At 38.3% G+C, this 23,476-nt stretch overlaps 1 protein-coding gene across 28 annotated transcripts in view; it reads left to right on the top strand.

The window, feature by feature from the left end:
- Window positions 1-13,167: 13,167 nt before the first annotated feature.
- Window positions 13,168-23,476, top strand: part of LOC114301339 (putative protease Do-like 14) — a 30,852-nt gene continuing 20,543 nt past the window's right edge. For 4 of the 28 annotated variants that reach the window (XR_014346398.1, XR_014346402.1, XR_014346408.1 and 1 more), the window contains exons 1-6: window positions 13,168-13,668; window positions 15,927-16,066; window positions 16,219-16,525; window positions 16,743-16,803; window positions 17,768-17,898; window positions 18,137-18,254. Coding sequence is in view for 6 of the 28 variants with exons in the window: in XM_082898649.1 (XP_082754775.1) it covers window positions 16,458-16,525; window positions 16,743-16,803; window positions 17,768-17,898; window positions 18,137-18,254 (378 nt within the window). In the remaining 22 variants the exon portion in view is untranslated. Of the gene's footprint in view, window positions 13,681-14,445; window positions 14,925-15,926; window positions 16,067-16,218; window positions 16,526-16,742; window positions 16,804-17,767; window positions 17,899-18,136; window positions 18,255-18,760; window positions 21,783-23,476 lie in introns of those variants that run through there. The other 24 variants (XR_014346397.1, XR_014346401.1, XR_014346405.1 and 21 more) reach the window with 16 other exon arrangements.

Genomic DNA, 23,476 nt, shown 5'->3' with positions numbered 1-23,476 from the left:
TGCAAATGAAACTGAAACCTCATCCTCTGAGGCCAGAATGGCCAGACTGGAACAAATGATGGAACTGATAACTGCAAGACTGGACCAACAACTGAACCAACAGCCCCTACCTCCTCCTCCGGTGGTACCGGGACAAAATGTGAATGTGAATGAACAGAATGTGAATGTAAATGAACAGAATGTGAATGCTAATGATGGGGACATAATTGCTCTCACCCAGAAGTTCAGCAAAATGAAACCGCCATCCTTTCAGGGATGCCTTGAACCGTTAAAAGCTGAAGCTTGGGTTCTGGGGACTGAAAAATTGTTTGAAGTTTTCCCGTGCTCTGAAGCACACAAGGTACTGTTAGCCACCTTTACATTGCAAGAAGAAGCTAGAAGGTGGTGGATGCTCATCCGTGATGAAAATACCGTTCTGACTTGGGCCCAATTCAAGGGAGCCTTCTTTGAAAAGTATTTCCCTCAGTGTGTCAGGGATAGAAAAGTGACTGAATTTGAACAGCTGAAGCAGGGCACAATGTCTGTTGCGGAATATGAGACGAAATTCACCGAGCTTGCTAGATATGCACCGCATATGGTGGATACTGAATATAAGAAGGCTCGGAAATTTGAAGGCGGCCTTAATGTTGCAATTCTCGACAGAATAAATGTTTTGAAGCTACCGAACTATGTAAATGTTCTTGACCGAGCCTTGATGGCTGAATCAAACATTGAAACACTGAAAACTGAAACACCAGCGTCTGAATGGCGTGGTAAAAGGCAGAGTTTTAAATTCAAGAAAGGCAAGAACAACCCGTTGAACAAAAAACAAAACACAGGGTCAACGACTACTTCTAGTCAAGGAAACTGTACAATACCGCCCTGTTCTGAATGTGGCAAGAAGCACAAAGGGGTCTGCTATAAAATATCTGGAGCCTGTTACAAGTGTGGCAAAGTGGGCTACATGGTTAAAGACTGCCCCTCTGCTCCACAAACTAGTAGTAAAGCTACACCAAGCGTAGCGGCATCAACTGTTACACAGAAACCGAACCCCAGAGCTACCGGGAAAGAGCCTATGAGGCAGGGCCGAGTGTTCGCCCTAGTACCGGGAGACGTCCAGAATACCGAGACCGTTGTGTCAGGTATTCTCTCTATTTGTACTCAGAATGCTTATGTACTGATTGATTCGGGGTCTACGCATTCTTATGTGTCGCATGCTTTTTCGCGTAAATTGAATAGACCCTTAGAACCTATGAACTATCTGTTAGCTGTATCCTCACCCGTTGGGGGATCTATGACCTGTGCATATACGTACCCTTCTTGTGAAATCATTGTTGGAGATGCACATCTGTTCATCGATTTACTGCCATTGAACATTGATCATTTTGATGTAATATTGGGAATGGACTGGTTAACAAAATATCATGCCACCATAGACTGTGTAACGAAACAAGTAGTTTTCCGTCCACCTGGTTTGCCTGAATTTGTGTTTAATGGGGTTGGAGTAATACCTCCCCCGTATCTGATTTCATCTGTGAAAGCTGTAAAATTGACTAGAAAGGGTTATAAGGGATATATGTGTTCTGTATTGACTGTGTCTACTGATGATAATGTTAATGTGAACTGTATTCCTATAGTCAGAGAATTCCCAGATGTTTTTCCAGATAATCTTCCAGGAGATTTGATTGACAGGGAGATTGATTTCACCGTTGATATGATTCCCGGAACACAGCCAGTTTCTAAAGCTCCTTACCGAATGGCTCCAACTGAACTGAAAGAACTGAAGGTGCAATTGCAAGAACTATTAGACAAAAAGTTCATCAGACCTAGCACTTCGCCTTGGGGCGCACCTGTTTTGTTTGTAAAGAAGAAAGACGGCTCACTAAGACTGTGCATTGACTACCGTGAACTGAACAAGGTAACTGTAAAGAATAAATACCCATTACCGCGTATTGATGACCTGTTTGATCAGTTACAGGGTGCTAAAGTATTTTCGAAGATTGATCTCAAATCCGGATACCATCAGTTGAAAGTTAAATCAGATGACATTGATAAAACTGCTTTTAGAACGAGGTATGGACATTACGAATTTTTACTTATGCCTTTCAAAGTCACGAACGCACCAGCTGCATTTATGGACCTCATGAACAGAATCCTTAAACCTTACCTTGACAATTTTATTGTTGTATTCATTGATGACATACTGATTTACTCCAAAAGTATAGAAGAACATGAACATCATCTAAGACTTGCCCTACAAACCTTAAGAGAACAGAAACTGTATGCTAAACTGTCTAAATGTGAATTTTGGCTTGACCATGTTATGTTTTTGGGGCATGTTGTTAGCAAAGATGGAATTTCTGTTGATCCGCAGAAAATCGAAGCTGTAGTGAACTGGCCTAGACCAACAAACGTGACTGAAGTCCGAAGCTTTTTGGGATTGGCTGGATATTACAGAAGATTTGTCAAAGATTTCTCCAAAATTGCTTTACCGTTGACTCAACTGACTCAGAAAGGGATATCATTTGACTGGACTGACCAAAGAGAATCTGCTTTCCAGAAGTTGAAAACTCGATTAGTGACTGCACCGGTTCTTACCTTACCTTCAGGTACGGATGGTTATACTGTATTTAGTGATGCTTCTCATAAGGGTTTGGGATGTGTTTTAATGCAGAATGGGAGAGTAATTGCCTATGCTTCCCGACAACTGAGACCGCATGAAAAGAACTACCCGACCCATGATCTGGAACTTGCTGCAGTAGTATTTGCACTGAAAATTTGGCGTCACTATCTGTATGGGGTGACATGTGAAGTATATACCGACCACAAGAGTTTGAAATATTTCTTCACACAGAAAGAACTGAACATGAGACAACGGAGATGGCTAGAACTGATTAAAGACTATGACCTACAGATATTGTACCATCCGGGAAAAGCCAATACCGTTGCCGATGCACTGAGCCGAAAATCGATTGGAAACTTAGCCTGTTTGCTTATCGGACAGAAAGAGTTGCTTTGTGACCTTGAAAAATCTGAAATTGAAATTGTTTTACGAGAACAAGGTGAAACCTTAGCTGCTATTTCTGCTCAACCGGCACTGATTGAAGAAATTAAAGAAAAACAGCAACTGGATGACTTCTTGAAGAAGATCATCGAAGAAAGAGAATCTAAACCGAGACCGGGATTCAAATTTGAGAACAATGTACTGAAATTTCATGAAAGACTGTGTGTACCGAATGATACTGAACTGAAAAGAAGAGTTCTGCAAGAGGGCCACAACTCAAAATTTTCTATCCATCCAGGGAATACGAAAATGTACCAAGACCTGAAACAGAATTTCTGGTGGCCGGGAATGAAGAAAGAAATTGCCGACTTTGTGTCCAAATGTCTTCATTGCCAACAGGTCAAAGCTGAACATCAACGACCTGCCGGATTATTGCAACCCTTACCCATACCAGAGTGGAAATGGGAGCATATCACCATGGATTTTATTGTGGGATTGCCTCGTTCCAGTAAAGGTATGGACTCAATTTGGGTTATTGTTGATAGACTGACTAAATCTGCTCACTTCTTACCTGTCAAAACAATTTATAATGCGGATAAATTGGCCGTGATTTATATTGATGAGATTGTGAGACTGCATGGAGTGCCTGTGTCTATTGTTTCTGACAGGGATTCGAAGTTTACATCGAGATTTTGGCAAAGTCTACAGACTGCATTGGGTACTGAATTGAGGCTGAGTAGTGCCTATCATCCTCAGACAGATGGACAGTCAGAAAGGACCATCCAAACTCTGGAGGATTTACTGAGAATGTGTGTCCTTGATTTTTAGGGAAACTGGGAAAGCCATTTACTTTTGGCTGAATTCGCCTACAACAACAGCTACCATTCGAGTATTGGCATGGCGCCCTTCGAGGCATTGTATGGCAGAAAATATAGATCTCCGATTTGCTGGGCAGAAGTTGGAGATGGGCCTTTGCTTGGGCCCGAGATTGTTTATGAAACAACTGAGAAAGTGAAACTGATACAACAGAGACTGAAAACTACACAAAACAGACAGAAGAGTTATGCTGATGTCAGGAGACGAGACAGAGAGTATGAAGTGGGTGATCACGTATTTGTGAAAGTGACACCGATGAAAGTCCAGACTCGTTTTGGAGTCAAAGGCAAGTTAGCGCCAAGATACGTCGAACCGTATAAGATTATTGAGAAAATTAATCCGGTGGCGTATCAAGTCGCGCTCCCTCTTGAAATGGAGCACATGCATAATGTTTTCCACATTTCGATGTTGAGAGATTATCTCTGGGATTCCTTCCATGTAATTGAGCCTACTCGAGTAGTGTTGAGTGATGACTACACGTACGAGGAACGGCCTATACAGATTGTAAACAGACGGATCAAGAAACTGAGAAATAAAGAGATCTCATTGGTGAAAGTCGACTGGCAGAACCATGGTGGCATGTATGCCACTTGGGAAAGGGAAGATGACATGGCTAAAAGATATCCTGAACTGTTTCCACTGAATCCTGTTTTCTTCCAGAACGAAGGTAACTCAAGTTTAGAGGACTAAACTCTTTATAAGGAGGGGAGACTGTAATAATCCTCACCACTGCTTACCGATAAACATCGATTACCGTTAAACTGAACTGGTTATGACTGATAATTGAACTGGTTAAAGTACTGAACTGACTGACTGAAAACTGGAACTGAATTGACTGAGTGTGTATGTTAATCTGTATTCTATCTGTTTGATTGTTTATTTGATATGTTCGTGTTTTATGTCTAAACTGCTAATTGAAGGCCTTATCGGCGGCCGAACCGGGAATTGATCGATGTTCCTTGACCCTCATAATTAATGTGATTTTATGGTATATTTATCTGAAAATTGATTAGGTACGATTAAATTAGATTAAAATGAGTTAAATTGCAACAGTTGCCGTAATTACCATTTTGCCACACTTAGTGGCCACTATCTCACACACATGTGAGCCTTGTGCATACTTGAACATCATTTCCATCAGCTCTTTTCGTTGACTCAACCGACCAAGATAGAGAGTGAGAGAGAATTGAGTTGATCTTGAGTTCTACCTTGTGAATTGCTTGGAGAGATTGAAGAATTGATGTATAGACTCCATAATTGAGCTCCTAATCTTGCATTGGAGACCTAAGGTAGAGTAATTCCCTCTTGTTTATCTTGTTCTTGCATGATTTATGTCAAAGTTGAGGATTGAGTCTTGTTTTAGTTCATACATGTTGAATTAGAACTCATTTCATGCATGCATGTTTGAATTGATGAGTTTTGAGTTGAATTCATGGTAAAATTGTACATGCATGTTCATAATTTTGTAATGGTCCATGTTTTCAACTTGTTTTTGGATCAATTGGCTCCTTAGAGCACCAAATTGAAGCTTTGAAATGATTTGAATTCATGCATATTTGCATGTTCATATTGTTCTTGAAAAATGGTTTGAAATTGGGTTTGAATAAAACACCCTTGGGCTTTGATTTCTCAAAATTGAGCTTTGAATCATGATATTCTATATGTTTACAAGTGTTTTCTGGAAATTCAGCCCAAGAGGATCGGTTTTGATGCTTTTGAACTTGGTTTTTGGCTTGGAGGTGCAATCTGGAATTCCCAGATTTTGCACTTCCGCTCGAGCGGGGAAATGGGCGCTCGAGCGTGGAATCCGAGCATCCAGTATCTCTGCACTGTTTTACAGTCCGCTCGAGCGGAGGATTGGGCGCTTGAGCGGAGTCTTGTGTCTCAAGCTCGAGCGGGCGTCGAGCGTCCGTGGAGCGGAGATTTCACCCATCCAGTACTTTTACAGTACACTCGAGCGGGAAAGTTGACGCTCGAGCGGGTACCTTTGTTGCATGTACGCTCGAGCGGGTTAACCTGCGCTCGAGCGGGACTCTATTTTTCTGAAAATTCTGAAACTGTTTTCTGAGCACATCTTTGCATCCTCATCCCATTCTAGGCATTCTTAGGCCTAGTTTAAGACATCTTGTTGAGGATATAGATGTAGAACACACCAAGGCAAATTAGGGATTGAGTTATGATATTTCCCAACTGTGTAGCTTAGTGTGTGTTCAACCTGTGAACTGTGTAGGGTTGGCGACTGGGGAGATGCGCTCTAGCATACTGTAGCCCAAACTCTGTGAGTAACAATTGTGTAAAGATATGTTCAAATGGTTATCTTCTGAATACTGAACTGAACTGTTTACTGAACTGATATTGTTTACTGAATGAATGTATGTCCTATATTCTAAACTGTACTGTGGCATCCTTGGCATCTACTGTTACTGTTACTGTTACTGTTACTGTTACTGTTATAGAGATCTCTGTCGGTTCCCTCGTGGAACCACTACTGTTTACTGACTGATGGCCATCATTACTGTTCGGTCTTTAAGACCTACTGTTTACTGCTATGCTAATGGATGTACCACATATGACTGAATAACTGTTCTGACTGAAAGACTGAAGTATTGTTTAATGAATTGATTTCATTACTGTAAGGACATTCATTCTTAACCTCTTTATGCATTACGTTATTCACTGGGCTTTAGCTCACTGCTCATATATATATGTAGGTGTTCAGGCACCAGACCGCGGCTAAAGGCGTCAGGGTTACTCCAGTTTTGTCAAGCCAGCCTATGTGCCTCACTGCGAGGTTCCGAGCCTATCTGTTAAGGCTTAGGGGTGTTTTAGATTTCCCCCTTCTGTACCGTCTTACTGTTCTGTATAGACTGAATGTTTACTGTACTGTTTTGTAAGGGATGAAGTCCCTAGTCTGAATGATTGTGTATATTGTGCATACTGTTCTGTACTGTTTACGTATAAATGTATGAAAAGTCTTTTTGCATACAGCCTGTCACAGCTCATTGGGCATTGTTTATTTACTGTATTGGCTTCCGCCAGGCCCTGTACTCTGTTTTACTGTACTACTGTCCTGCAGGCCTTCGGTAATCTCGGATTACTGGCCGGTTACGGTGCTAAACCCATAGGGCCGGGTTTGGGTCGTGACAATGCTATTGTCTTGGAGGAAACATCTCGCCTGCACCTGAAAATGATATTCCCGTATTGGGTGAGCTAACAGCCCAGTAGAGATAATCTAACACAATTTATGAGGTTTAGCAAAGGTATAAATACCACATACATAAACAATACCGATTATGGAAGCAACCACAAGATCTGCATATCCATATGCCACTAAGGCCAATCTTATTCTATTTTCCATCAATTCATTTCCAATTCATATATGCTACTCAATTCATGAGTTAAATTCATTATCTTTCAACAACTAACATGAGACTACAATTCAATAGTTTTCCAATTTGGCAAAATACATATAAACACTTCAAACTTTGCCATTTTACGAATATTTCGTCCACGGGAATCGGCACCCATGTATATATATGATTTCAAGTCTTTCACCCTGGACACTCCGGCCAACTTGCTTTAAATGGAGTCAATCCCCTTTCTTCTCCCAAACAAATGTACATATGCTATATATTTATAAGCATAAGTACACCTGGAGTACATCCCCTTTCTCCTCCCAAACAAATACATATATATGCAATGTATTTTATAAACATATTCACACTTGGAGTACATCCCCTTTCTCCTCCCAATAATCATACATATACATTGTAGTTATATGCATAGTCATATTCAATGACATCAATAATGAGTTAGCATTAAATTGCCTAATCCTCATGTAATTTCTATAACAATCATAACTATCCTCCATCGATAGCCCAATACAATTATTTCCAAAAAGATGTTCAATATTGGGATAAATAGTTTATTCAAAACTTCCATAGGTGAGATAATACATATCCAATATTACCATTTTATAACCACAACCTTCCAAGTTCACATTTTAAATGTTAATCCCCATTATTTATACAAAATAATAATTTAATCAAATTAGGGCAAATTTCCCCTTTTTACCAAACGCCAACCCAAACCCCAAAAATAACTATTTTGGTGCAATATAACCTTGTATTCAAACCTCAAACCCATGTATACCAATTTCATCAAAAATCCCTCTTTACAAAAGACACCCAAAACTTAGATTTGTCCAAACCACAATCAAATCTCATTATCTATACACAATAACAAATAACTAAGCTAAAAGTCATATTAGAGTGTAGAAAATCCCTACATCAAGTGTAGAAAACCCAAGCAACAAGGTAGAACTCCAAAGATGACGAAACCAATTTCTTTTTGGATCAAAACGAAGCTCTTGAAGCCCTCTACCTTATTCTCAAAGACACTAGGGTCAAAAACACAACGGATCTAGATGAAATCTTAGAGAGAATGTGAGTTTTAGAGAGAGAGGCAGCCGGATTAGCGTTTTGGGGAAGAAAGTGAATCAAAAATGATGTAAAACATCACTGCTGCAATCTGATATACGCAGGCTCGCTCGAGCGAAGGAGTTCTCGCTCGAGCGACCGGACACAAAAAGGTCGCCTCGCTCGAGCGAAGGAAGTATTGCTTGAGCGAACAATGAAAAGCTTCAGGTCTGTAACGCAGAAGCACGCTCGAGCGAAGGAAAGCTCGCTCAAGCGAAGGATATCAACCTTCAGGTCTTACAGAGATGCAGATGCACGCTGCAGTGCAAGAGTGCTCGCTCGAGCGAAGAACAGTTTACACAAGGCTCGCTCAAGTGCAAGAAGCTTCGCTCGAGCGAGGAAACCAAAATCTGGACAACAACCATTTGTACTACAAGACAACCATCCTATTCCAAACTCGCTCAACCAGTCCCAAAACTCAAATTTAAAGAATTAAATGGAGGAAACAAGACATAGACAACAACAACTAACCATGGAACCCAAGTCCGGAACACAATAAAGATCGAGGTAAAACCTGGGTCGCTATAGCTCGTAGGTAAGTGTTCATGTTTAATTAGAGAATACAATAACTTATAATAAATCTCCTTATACTATTACCATTTTACACGTTACCGCCTTAATGTTTAAAACTTGACAATTAACCCCTTTGAAGTATATGAAATGTGAGTTTGGTTGATGCTATGAACAGTAAATATTAGTTTACCTCCTTGTCCATCAGCTATTGTCATTTCAGTATCTTCCTTAAATCTCAACAAATCTTTCTCCAACACTTTTTCATTAAATCTATCTCACTAAAAACACATCAACTCCCACGATATACTGACACCACCACCCTCTTGCTTTATCACCACTAGCCGACCAAAACATTCCCCAATCATCTCAACAAATAGTACGGATTCTTCAAACTACTTTATAATTGCTTTATAAACAAAGCATTTAAGCTAAGCTTTAAGGAGCATTGCATTTCTTTTGCCAAAGGCCAGTGATTGACTAACCGTGTCCTACGGGTGTGATCAACTAGGCTGAGGGACATACATTACAGGAACGGACTGAGAGACTTAGCTGTCAAACGAACCGAGTGATTTCCTTGTCCAAGATTGAAGTTCGGAGACCAAAGTAGAGAGAGGGATGATAGCAAGGATTCAAAGCATCGAATCGAAAGATGTGACCGATGTGACTGAACTAAAGCTCTTGTTTCTAATCTGGGCAAGGGTTTGAGGGTAGCTGTTGGAGATAATGCATGTACTGAAGAAGGAGATGCGAATTTAGCTACGAATGGAGATTCAAGATATGAGGGATCGGGAAAGGTTGGCTCGTAAGCTGCTGAACTCTCACTCGAAAAGGGCATTAGAAGTGCTTTTAATGCGCATTGATTATGGGTAGTGGGTGAAGTAGGAAGCTTTCTGATTAGGTCTCTTGCTTGCTTCTTAAAAGTTATAGAAGCTCTTTCATCTTCATGGCTCGTCCTTTTTTTTTTTTTCGTTTTTGCCATTTTATTTGAAATAATTTACTATTTTTAGCCTATATGTTGAGTAAAGTTTTTGTGTAATTATGCAAACATTCTTAGTCAATTATGAAATAAGTTTTTTCATAATTACGTAAATATTCTTGGTCAATTATGAAACATAAATCTTTTATTTTTGAACAAGTAACAAATACACTCATAAATTTTGTTTAATATATGAATCGGTCCTATAATAATAGAAATAACAACTATCGTTTATTATAAATTTTAATTTAACACAATACCCAAGGAAAAAAATATTATCCTACGCAATAATAAATTATCAAATTTTTTTTATTGAAAAATATTTCTGATATCATGAAAAATTGTTAATTGACTTAATGATTTATTTATTAACAAAATGGTTAATTGAAAAATATTTTTTTATCATTAAAATTTATTAATGATTTACTTATGAATAAAATTGATCATTTGTTATGCGAGTATGGTTTATGAATTAATAAAATTAGTCATTTGTATATGTATGTATTCTCTCTTACTTCTTTATTAGTTCAGTGACTTATCTTAGTAGTTTTTTTTAGATAGGAGAATTATCTTAGTATTTGTTTTATATTTATCTGTTGAAAACAGCTACACACTATAATTTTGTTTTTTTTATTTATTTATAAATTCAGAGGAAATGTCAAAGATTCATAAGTTCATCCAAAATGATTTAGTAATAGAATTGGAGTCGACATCATTGAGTGTATAACAAATCAAAAAATGATATATATCATACCACATAATTCTATCATATATCTAATGATTTATTCTATTTAATTTCATAAAATAATAGTTGAAATTTTTTGAAAATTATCAAAATACAAAACTTAAACATATTGTAACTTGTTCAAAAATAAAGGCCTTATTTGGTTTGGCTATGGGAAAAAGATTTTGGAGAAAATTTTTGAAAATTTTGTTTGGTTTGTAATTTTTCTCAAAAAATTTTCAGTATTACTTTCTCTCTTGTACACATCAATCAATCACATTTTTTTTTCTCTCTCTCCTCTCTTCTTTTCAATCACTTTTTTTCTCACATACTTCTACTCAATTACAAACAACTATCAAATCATCCCAAATTCCCAAACTCTAAAATTATTTTCAAAATATACAACCAAACAAATTACAAAAATTTCTAAATTCTCTTCCCAAAATATTTTTTGAAAACTTATCTCCCAAAGTCAAACCAAACGAGGCCAAAAAATTTATATTTCATAATTGACCAAGAATATTTATGTAATTATGAAAAAATTTGTTTCATAATTGACCAAAAATATTTGCATAATTACAAAAAAAACTTATTATATAATTGACCAAAAATATTTACATAATTATAAAAAATCTTCACGCAATATATAAGCTACAAATAATAAATTATTTCAAATATAAGGGAAAAAAAGGAAAAAGAAAAAAGAGTCATAAAGATGAAAGAGCTTCTTGTGTACACATCTTTACTTACCTTTGTATACACAATACACACATAATATACAAAAGTTAAAACTTTTAGGCTCCGTTTGGTGAAGTTTTCAAAATATAGTTTCACACTCACTTTTGAGTGTGGTGTTTGTTTAGGTGCCGTTTGGTAACACTTACATTTTCAGTTTTCTGTTTATATTTACAAAAATTTTAAAAATTCAAATAAAAACTTGTTTGGTAAAATTTTTAATTTATAAATCAGTAGTCTCAGTTTATAAATTTGGCTAAAAAATGAAAACACAAAAAATGTGTTTCCATTTTGAGTTTTCAGTTTTTTTTTTTATCACCCAACATTAGCCCCCACCCGCCACCATTTTCCACCACCGTCTTCTGCGACCACCACCCACCCTCCACCACCACCTGCCACCACTACTCACCACCCATCTGCTACCACCAGCCACCCACTCGCCTCCACCACCCACCCCACGCCGCCACCACCACCACCACCCACCTGCCATCCACCTGCCACCACCCACCACCTGCCGCTACCATTCACTGCCCGCCACCACCACCCGCCACTTACTTGCCGCCGCCACCACTCACCACCCGCTTGCCACCACCAGCCACCTGTCACCCATCCGCCACCACCACCACCACCACCACCATCACCTACCCGCCACCCACCTGCCACCACCACCCCCCACCACCCACCACCCACCACCACCACCACCACCACCTGCCACTACCACCCACTCGCTACCACCTACCACCCGCCATCCGCCACCCACTTGCTACCACCACCTACCACCTGCCGCCACCACCACCACCACCACCCACCACCCATCACCCGTCACCCGTCACTATCACCCACCCACTCGCCACCACCCACTACCACCAGCCATCAGTCACCCACCCGCCACCACCACTACCACCACCACCCACTCGCTACCACCGACCACCGTTACCCACCCACCCACCCGCCACCTACCCGCCACCCGCCACCACCCGCTATCGACCACTCACCACCCACCACCCGCTATCTACAAGCCACCCACCACCACCCGCCATCCGCCACCCACCTGCCACCACCACCCACCACCCGCCACCACCACCTCTCACTCACTACCACCCACCACCCGTCACCGCCACCCACCACCACCACCCACCCACCACCCACCGTCACCCACCCACCCACCACCACCACCCACCCACCACCCACCGTCACCATTTTTCACCACAGTCTTCCGCCGCCACTTGCCGTCACTTGCCATTTCTCACTCTTTTTTATATTTTTAAAATTTTTTAAACATTTTGTCAATTACCAAACGCGTTTGTAGTTTATATTTTTCTAAAAATAAACAAAAAATAAACAAAAACCAGTTTATAAAATTTTTGTAAATATAAACTGAAAACGTAAACGTTACCAAACACACCCTTAGCGTTTTTAAAAATTAATTTGACATTCACTTTTGAAAACTCTTTCTAAAGCGAGAAAATTTAGACTAATTGGTCGTCCTACTAGACATCCCATTGGTTGACCGACCAGTTAACCGGAACAGTATTCGTTTTTTTTTTATATTTTTTTTACACCTGTTATTTTTATATTACAAAAAAAATATTTGTAAATTTTTAAAAAAAAATTTTATGAACTTTGAATAGAATTTTAAATTATGTGTTTAGTTATGAGTTATAAATTTTTTATCAAACAACATATATCACATTACTCAATTCAAACTCAATTTAAATTTTTTTAAAATTCATAACCAAATAAAATTTTTACGTTCAAATCATAATTCTAAAAATCACTAAATCACTATCTCAAAAATCACTATCTCAAAATAGTACTATTCTCGAACCATGATCCTAAGGCCTAGTTTGAAAAGATTGAAAAAAGACAAAAAGTCAAAAAGTCACTATCTTATTTAAATCACATCATCTTATTTAAGTCACATTATCTCTCTAATACATCACTTCAAACCCAACCCAAACCCAATCTATATTTCGTAAAAAGTCAAAAAATATACTTATTTAATCTTCTCAAACTTGGCCTCAAACACTACCTAACATTTGTCTCAATACACAATAATTTTTAGATACAGTAATACTAAACTACCTCATCTTCTCCAACAAATCATAACCCTAACCATCGCCGGCAACCACCGCCTCCCACCGGCGCCGTTCCCTTCTCAGCCTCTCTCAACTTCCCACGGCCACCGCCCCTCCCCAGCATACTCCCCCTCCCGCCACTGCTTTCTCCTCTAGGAGATTGAAACCCAGATGATGAAATGAGGTTTCTTCAAGCAGAGAGATGGGAAGTTTCTGAAGGTGGTTGCCCCTCTCTGTAATCTGTACAATACAGAAAAAGAAGCCCAGGATTTCGTCTTCATCTCTAAATTTCAACAACCGTTTGGGTGTGTGAGTTTGTATGTACTCAGTACTCTGTATTGTGTATCTATATATATATATATGCATAGCTCGGTTCGGTTCATCGAATCCAGATCCTCTAGAGTGATTCAACCCTTCTGTTGCATCTTCATCATCATCATCATCATCATCATCATCATCATCAACCCCATAACAACCAACTATACTATCTTCTTTGTAAGAGGCTGTGATGATAGCTTTTTCTGGGTTTTCAAATCAGGCTTTGAGATTTGGATCCGTTTCATGGTGGGGCAACCTGAAGGCCATTGAGAGAGAGAATAAGGGGTAGAGAGACCAGATCTGGTTTTCTCTCTCACTAGGCAACCATTGTTGCAGCCATGGCGGAGTTTTAACTCCATTATCAGCCTGATATCATAGCAGATCTGGGCCTCACCCTCTTCTTTACCAGAAATTTTATGATTGTTTTGCACAATTTTTAGGATGATTGTTTAAAAGTGACAGTTTTACAGTTTTAATTAAGAAAATCGAAGTTAGTAATTGAAGCCTCTGTAGCAAATTAATAATTTTTTATTTTTCCCTTGAATATTTTGTGGAAGTTTAATGGCTATACTATGCGCCTGTTTGAAATTTTGACATTGACAATTAAAATGATATGAAGATTTTGCAAAGTTTGCATACGTCTATGAAGGTGATGATGATCGGAAGGGCCTGACTGCCGGTGGTCGGCAATGGCGAAGGTTAAGGGTTGAGTTGGGAGGGAGGGAGGGAGGGAGGGAGGGAGAAAGGGAGGGGTGTGTTGGTAATTTGATTGAAGGATAGAAATGTAATAAAAAATTTAGAGAAGAGATTTGCATTGAATTAATCAAGTGTGTGGAAATAGAATTTCCCTATATATATATATATTTAGATATGTGTGTGTAAATTTTATTGATTGAGAATTGCATATACTTTCAGTCTCCCAAGATCAAAATCTTGGGATTAGGTTTTAAGGTTAGGAATCAATTTCTAAATCTTCACCAGAGAATGATGCTCGATCATCGTTGACCTGAAGAAAAAATGAATAGCTTTAGCCCATGGAAACGGAAACGCCCCGAACGGGAAGGTAAAAAATTGGCTGGACAAATTCTAATAATGATATAAACAGGTTCATTCGTAATTCTGTGACATAGTATTGGGGAGAGGATTGACCAATTTATATATGCTAATATGGACTTAGCTATTGATACCAAAAGTGCGGCTTTGAAAGCTTCTCCTTCAGTTGTTAGTCTTACATCCCTTGCAGGTAGGTGGTCTTTCTTTCTTTTTTTATTATCAAATTTGGGTAAACAATTGGTTAAAAACTTAATTTGATATGGGATGCTCCAACAGCTTTTGATCAAATTTAACTAAAAGCTTGATTTGGTAAAAAAATTGAATACTCCAACCCTCCCTTTAAAATTTTCATGAAATCCTTTTCAAAAATTCCAACATTATCCCCAACAGCTTCTTTCATCAAATTTGGTGAAAAACTTATTTTTTCCTTGATTTGACCTGAGTATCTTCCGGTATGTGTGCGTGTGTAAGCGTCCAACCTTCATAAACTTGGATCTTGGAATATTGGGGTATGTATCCAAAAATAGGATATGGGTATGGGGACTCATTATGAGCAGTTATATATGTTAAATATTATACTATAATATTTTTTGATAAAAGTTTTATGAATTATGTAGAAATGTGCTTGAAATTCGCTAGGATTTAGGGAAAAATAGAATTTCTATCTTTCATCTATTGTTCGAGGCTACAAATGTTTTTTTCCTAGCAAATTTGTGTTTCTTATTCATCAAACATTGTAAAAAATTGGAGACCAAGTATCCAAATTGGGTATCAGTGTTGTATACATATCCCACTTCCTTATTTTTGACATATCTGGTGGACATGGGTACTTTGGAGGAACTAGAAAAGTCCACGTAACACAGTTCATCGGGTCTGACCTTGGGGTAGGCAACCAAGGCAACTGACTTGGGCCCCTGGATTTTGAACCATATGCATGAAGCAGGGGCGAGGGAGCAAGGGCCCTTACAAAAGAGTTTAAGGCTGGGAGTGGTGGAAACCCTTACTTTTTTGCTTTGTATTTCTAAATCCATTCATACCATTCTTCCTTTAATTAGATGTACTCGTTAGTACTTTGCTTATTTTGTAAACTCTACTAATTGACAATAAAGTTTTCATTCTTGCATGTGCTTTCATGTTTATACAAATGCTATACACACATGTAGAGACTTCGCTTATTTATTTCAATGTCTAGGTGGGAAGATGATGTTTGCATGTTCTGGGACTATAATAGAATGCGAGGATGTTAATGGAACATTCATCAATACCGTTTTGACTTTTGCGACTCTCCTAAGATCACCTATTGATGCAAATGCTATACCAAATGACATTAAGGTGGTGGTTGTTGTTGTTGTTGTTTTTTTTTTTTTTTTTTTTTTTTTAAATTATAAAATATTTGGCATAGTACAAGACTACTCAATGTTTTCCAATTAGCTAAAGAACTTACTATTATTTTTTTGGGTGGGTATGACTTACTATTATTGCAGGTTGAGGTTGATCTTTATGTAACGAATGATAAACCATTTAACAGTCAACCATTTTCACTTCAACATTGCTACCATTAGTATTGAAACAGATGTAGCATTGCCAACTGCAATCATTAGACCTTTGGATGATTCAATCTCAATAGATCCAAGTGAGATCTCTTGTGCTAGGGACAATGAGGTGGCTTACAATCGTTTCAGCTTCATCGTCATTCAAATTTATTTAGACTTGTCCAGGAGATATGGTTGTAGCCATTGGCCACTCCTGTGGTAGAACCCATGCTCTTATGGCTGCTTCTGGCAAATTCAGGTACACAAAGTAAATTTACTTTACATGTTTAAATTTACGTTATTACAATTTTCTTACACTGAGAGAATGTAAGACATATCTTAGTGCATGTACAGTCTGTCAAAGATTAATCGTATACGATATCCAATACCCATATATTGCATTATTTTTTGTTGATCACAGTGCTTGTAAGTGCCTTAACATTTTTTTACACTTGCTCTTTTTTCTTTCTGTGCAGTCTTGACTGCTGCAAATTTGATTGCAAAGAGCTTTTCAGGGCAAATTGCATTATTGCAAAAGTAATAATTTTACTCTTTCTTCCCTCTCTCTTATATCTATATTGGTTTTGGTTTTAAATTAGTGGTGAATGATGATGAATTTTTGTCTTTTAATTTTTCTTGGTATGCTATACGCGAAGAAACACGGACACGGTCACGGACACAACAATTTTCAAAAAATGCTAGACAACTTGTACAAAATGTATAATTTTATATATTTATATCTCATAAATATTAATATATCATTTATAAATAATAAAAATTGCAATGTAACACTAACTTCTATATATTTATAATGTTTTCCTTATGTTAAGTTATTTTTTTCAAATTTATAATTAGTTTCATGTGGCTAATCGATGAACACATGTATTTAAGTGATGGACACGTGCGTCCTTCAAGTGTCCAGGTCTAAAAATATTTGAAAGAAAATAGGGCACGTTTTGTCGAGTGTCAGACACGTGTCGGGAAAGTGCCGACACGACACGGATATGCCACCTTCTTAGAAGTGTTCGTGCTTCTTAGGCCATACGTTTAGGGTTAGAGGCGGAGTAGATGTTAACCTGCCCCCACCCCTTCTTGCCCTTATTGGAACGAAGTTGGTAAGAGTTCAATAGGGTTAGGGGCGGATTTGGGATTTCGTTCAAACTCCATTGGGATTCGGGCCGGAGTTTGCATTTGCCTTCAAAATCCGCTCCGAGTTTGGCTAGTTTATATTATTATAATACATGTGTAATCCTAATCTATTTCAAACAATTGTTTATATGTTTATATATATGCTGAATGTAGTCCACATTTAGGCAGGCAGTATGTGGTAGAATGTAGAGCATACATGGTGGAGTGCAATCTGTCCCTAGAGTGTTTTAGAAAATAATTGATGTATGCTGTGTGGTATGTATGAGTTAATGTACTGTGCTTTGGGTTTTATTTGAGTAGATTGTATGTATTTTTAGCAATCTTTCAACTAATGATATATTTTCTTTGCTAGAGTGGTATCGGGGGACCCCTTATCAATCGTTATGGAGAAGTCATTGGAGTCAATTTTTACGATGATGTTTGTACCCCTTTTCTGCCGATCAATATTGTTTCCAAATGCTTGTCGCGATTCAAAAAAAATGGGTATGTTCTCCAAATCATCATAGCTTCCATGTCTGTACTTTGCTTATTATGTGTTGCTATATGTCCTCAATTATGTACCCCCCACCCCTCCCCAACACACACACTGCTCTCACAAAAAAAGAAATACTGTAGTCTGGAAGTTTGTTAGATCTTCTGTGAAGTAGGTACTAAAAAAATGATATATGGGAAGCATTATGAAGCTGTCTTAGAGGGTCTAATGGTTTGTATCATGGCGTAGGAAATCCCGTCGACCTTGGCTTGGCATGGAAATGACTAATCTTTATGCGGCAAGTGTAGGCAAGTTGGAAAAGATTATCTCGAAGTCCAATATCTCCAAAGGTGTTCTTGTTGAAGAGGTATGTTCTTTGCTACACCTTATTTTAGATAGATCTTGATTCTTTTGGGGCAAAATCTTTTGGGGAGAGAAATGCTATTTATCACCGGATTTATTTCACCTTCTTATTTCACTTCTCATGTGTACTCATGCAATAAAAGCCACTTGTATGTATAGAACCCACTTTATTTAAAAGTAGCTTATCATGCTACATAGGAAACCGCATTAGAGGTGAAAAGTTAGGTGAAAAAAAACAGTGATATATAGCAGCCTTCTTTTTTGGATGTTCAAATATGACATAGGTACAAGAAATTTGAACGCACATCTAGAACATTGAGTTTTTGGTGTTAGAATAACTGCAAATTGCAAAATATTTATTTAGATATCTTGTTTCAACATGGCGTTCTTCTCTAGTAGAATGCCAAGTTAAGTGATATATAGTTCTTTATCCTTTTTCTAGTTTTACTTTAGTGTTGGCATAAAAGCAATGAATTATATGTATATAATTTGTGTTTAATGTACCATTAGGGATAAGTTCACATGTCAAGGTATGGGGTTCTGCAGTCACAGTGTTTTTAAAGGCTCAAGGCGAGCCAAGGCGCCGAAGGTCTCTTGGGGCTTAAGTGCAAGGCGAGGCGCACTTCATTGCAGCAAGGTGCAGCTTTTCAGTAAAAAATAGATATATTAACATAGACTAATGATTTAGATATCAACATAAGAAAAACACAGAATTCACAACTTACAAAAGATAAATAATTTAAAATAAAAAATAAAAGAACTAAAGCAAATAATTTTTCAAAGCCCATAAAAGATCGGATCATTCCAAATGCAAAATAATCAACATTCATCAAAAGCACCAATATTCAAGTTTAGTTTAACCATCGCAAAACATCAAAAAGGAGAGGAGAAGAACAGAAGAAAATTGGAACCTGGAAGAAGGGAGAAAAAAAAAAACCTAACCAAATATGTATATATATATATATGAACCAGCAGGCTGGAAGAAGAAAAAAAAGAAAAGAAAAAAAGAAGAAGATGATTTAGATGTATTGACCATTTTTTTTTTTAGAGTTTTAATCAAGTGTGGCTGCACAAATTTCTATTTGAGAACTGTTATCCACTGTGGTAGCACATATAATTTCATCTATGAGGCACGGACACTTCAAAATAGGTGTCGTAGCGGTGTCGGACACGAGGACACGTGCCGAACACATACAAGACTCGCCATTTGGCATGTCCTAGTTGTTTTTGGTATGGGACACGGCAGGGGACACGGCGGGACACGGAAGTGGACACAGCAGGGTCAGAAAGCTGTAATCGAAGCCCTAATCAGAAAGTTGTAATCAAAGAGAAGAGACCTAATCGAAGCCCTAATCAGAAAACCCTAATCAAAGAGAAGAAGTGACCTAATCTAGAAAAAGAAGGAAAAAAAAAAAAGAAAAAAAGACGACCTAATCTAGAATAAGAAGAATAAAAGGGGCAAATTACAGAAATGGTCCCTATAATTTACCCGTTGTTGCATGTTGGTCCCAGTACTTCTAATTTCATCAATTTTGCCCCTGCAATGTGGTTTTTGGCTCTATGTGGTCCAATAATTAACAACCGTTGGGTTTTTGAACGGAAACCCGACGCATGCCTTGCACCCACAAGAATAGACATGCACATGGGGAAAATTAATCAACCCCTAACAAATTTTGATTATTTTATTTTATTTTATTTTATTTAATCTCACAGATCCAGATAGTGATTACTTCACTTTAAAAATGCATCATGGGGGAACATTTATATGTAATCCGGATAGGTTATATGTGGTTTTGGGGGGGGGGGGGGGGGGAGGGGGAAGAAACATAGTCAAATACTTTGACTACTGCAAAGTTGATTACATGAATATGTTATACATCGAGGATTTGGTGGAGAAATTGGATTGTACCGGAAGCATGTCATATTACTACAGAATGCCTGATAAAGATCTTACTAGTGGGCTAGTCAATGTAAGGAATGACAATGAGGTGATGGGTATGCTGAAATTCTTAAATATAAATAGACACATTGATTTCTATTTGGAACACTATCCTAAAACGCAACCTAGTTCAATACTGATTGATGACATTGATGAGTTGTTTGGAGGTCAAGATGAGTTTCATAGGTATATGGATGTAGTAGAAGCTCAGTTCCAAAAGGATGGTAGTGGAGAAGCTGAGTTAGAGCAAGGTAAGGGTGTAGCAGAAGTTGATGATTTGTTTGATAGTGGATATGATGAAGGTTCTCAGATAGAGTCCACAGATTTAGAGATTTGGAGGACTATGAGGATAGTGAAATTGATGAAAGTGAAGATGACATGCTATTTGAAACTCATGTGGATAGGAATGTGGAATGGGGTGGTTTAGTGAGGGATAATGTGACTGATGAAGCTGGGGTTTACCCAACAATCAAGCACAAGTTGAAGAGAGGTGGGAGGATGAGTCAGCTTTAGATGATCTTAGAAGCATTGATTCATCAACTGATGGTGAGGATAATGGAAAGAAGAAAGAAAGGTACCCTCAATTTAATATGTATACAGATATGGTTGAGCCCCAATTTAAATTTGGGATGTTGTTTGGAACTTTCAAAATCTTTGAAGATGCTGTCAGACAGCATGCTATAGAAACTGGAAAATCAATTAAGGCTTCGTTTGGGAACCCTTCATTTTAGTCAAAAAGTCAAAAAATTAAATTAGCCAAAAAGCCAACAACCCATACAAAAAAGTCAAAGATTTTCTTCTCTCTACTTTTTGCACATCTTTTCGTAAAAAGCCAAAAAGTCATCCCAAACATACTAGTTTTTTTTAGCTCATATTTTAGTCAAATAGCCAAAAAGTTACTAAATTAGCCTATTTCCAAACGAGGCCTAAGTTTGTGAAAAATGACAGCCTTAGGGTGAGAGCCACATGTAAACCTCCATGCAAGTGGGTCCTTTTTGCATCTATAGTTCAAGAGGAAAATAATTTTCAAATCAAAACCTACCACCCCACACACAACTGTGGCAGAGTTTTCCACAATAGACAAGTCAATTCAACTTGGTTGTCCAAGTACAGAGAGACACTTAAGACGAACCCTACATAACCATTGTCTTCGTTCCAACAAGCTGTGCAGGTGGACCACAAAGTTGGGGTCTCAAAGAGTCAACTTTATAGGGCCAAGATGAAAGCACAAGAGCTGATTGAGGGCGGCCATCAGGAACAATATGCAAAGTTATTGTGAAGAAATTAGAAGATCAAATCCTGGGTCAACCATTATTATGCAGGTTCATGAGATTCAGCCAGAGGATGAGGATGATGTAGGCAAGTTCAGATTTGAAAGGATTTATGTATGTTTGGGGGCTTCTAAGCAAGGCTTCATTGCACGTTGTAGGCCATATATTGGAGTGGATGCTTGCCATTTGAGAGGTCCTTACGAAGGGTAATTGCTTCAATCTGTGGCCATTGATCGTAACGATAACACTTTTCCAATGGCTTTTGCTGTAGTGGAAGGGGAAACAAAATCCTCATGGAAGTGGTTTATATGAAGTTGCAAAGGTTAACCAGTTGAAGGCAATGCTATAAAGCCAAACTTACCTATAAGTGAAATTATTGTCAATTTATTTCACTCTTAGAGGATAATTTATATGAGGCATTGATTGATTAATTGCATTACATTTCACCATGTTTGAAGGTGAGGAAGAATAATAGGTCGAGCCAAGTTGAAATACCTCTGATGGCTACTGACCAAAACATGGCAAGGAGTAGTAAGGCAAAGGTAGCTGTTGCAGGAGGTAGTAGTGTGGGCACCACGGCGAAGATTGCACCTGCAAGGCCTAGTGGCAGTCAACCAAGCATGGGCACCAGCAGTGTTATTAAAGGCATGACCGCACTTCACACCACATCATGACCACACCTTAAATCACATCATTAAGAAGGGAAGTTTTCATAAGTTTCTACATACATAGGATGTAATTATAAGAAGAGAGAATCGGAGCTGGGCAGATGCAAGAGAGAGAATCGGAGGAGGGCAGATGCAAGAGAGAGAATCGGAGGAGGGCAAATGCGAGAGACAGAGAGAGTCGCAGACTCAGAGAGTCATAGAGTGAGAGAGAGACGGACATGTTTTTAAGCCCTAAGTCACAGAGTGTGGTGAGATGGGGTGAGGTTTGGTGGTGAAGGAGAATCTATATGAGAGAGAACAATCTGATTGGTTTAAACAGAGAACAGGCGGGGGCAATTAAATGGTTTCCCTCTAAAATTTTCACGCCTTTGGCGACAAAATTGATTTTTGGTCGGCAAATGTTATTATCTGTGACCAAAATATTTTAGTCGCTAAACATTTTTTCATTCCCACTTTTTTTTTTTTTGTCTTCCCTCTTCGACTTTTGCTGACCAAATTTCAATTTGATTGTAGAAAATTATATTTTGGTAACTAAAAAAATATTAGTCAGCAAAACTTCAAACCTTTATCGGGCGCTACTAGTATAAATTAAGTATAAGATGAAGATCACAGAAGCAAAGTTCAGTAAGGCAGCGTCAAGAATCTTTATCCGGCGCTACCAGTATAAATTAAGTATAAGATCAAACTATAAGATAAAATTTAAGTGTTACGAATTTCAGGCCGTCACAACCCAAAAAAAGAAAAACAAGAAATTACATGTTCCTTGAATCATTTTATAGAAAGAGGGATATTTATACCTCAAATTGTTTTTAGGGAGAGTTGAAGATGCTCTAGAAAATGGGGATGGTGAAGGCCCTGGTGGGTTGTGAGACATTGTAGAACAAAATTACTTTAGTCAAAGAGAGAACAAAGACAGAGAGAGTCACAGAGTGAGAGAGACAGATATTAGGGGAAGAGAGGCAGAGAGAGGGACAGAGAGAAGGCAAAATAGAGAGGACATACTGGGGTAATGCTCCAATAGTGGATCGACGGTGGTGCTCGATGGCAGTGATGCTCCTTACCCGACGGCGATGGAAACAAAGCGACAGAGATTCAATATCAGGAGAAGGGCAATTGGCTTGAGAGAGAGAGAGAGAGAGAGAGAGAGAGAGAGAGAGTAATGGAATGAGAGAGAGGCGTGAGAGAATCGGAAGAGGGCAGATGCGAGAGAGAGAGAGTCACAGAGAGAGAGAGAGAGACATGTTTTAGCCCTAACTCATTTGTGTGTTTGAAATCCCTCTAGAGTTCCTCACCAAATTAATTTAAAAATCCCTCCAAAATGATAATAAATAAAAAATAAAATTATAAT

This window comes from Camellia sinensis, chromosome 12 (assembly GCF_055761805.1).
Source record: "Camellia sinensis isolate YWXY chromosome 12, ASM5576180v1, whole genome shotgun sequence".
Classification (NCBI taxonomy): domain Eukaryota; kingdom Viridiplantae; phylum Streptophyta; class Magnoliopsida; order Ericales; family Theaceae; genus Camellia; species Camellia sinensis.
The sequence above is the reverse complement of the archived record's forward strand: the minus strand, read 5'-3'. Positions and strand labels throughout refer to the sequence as shown.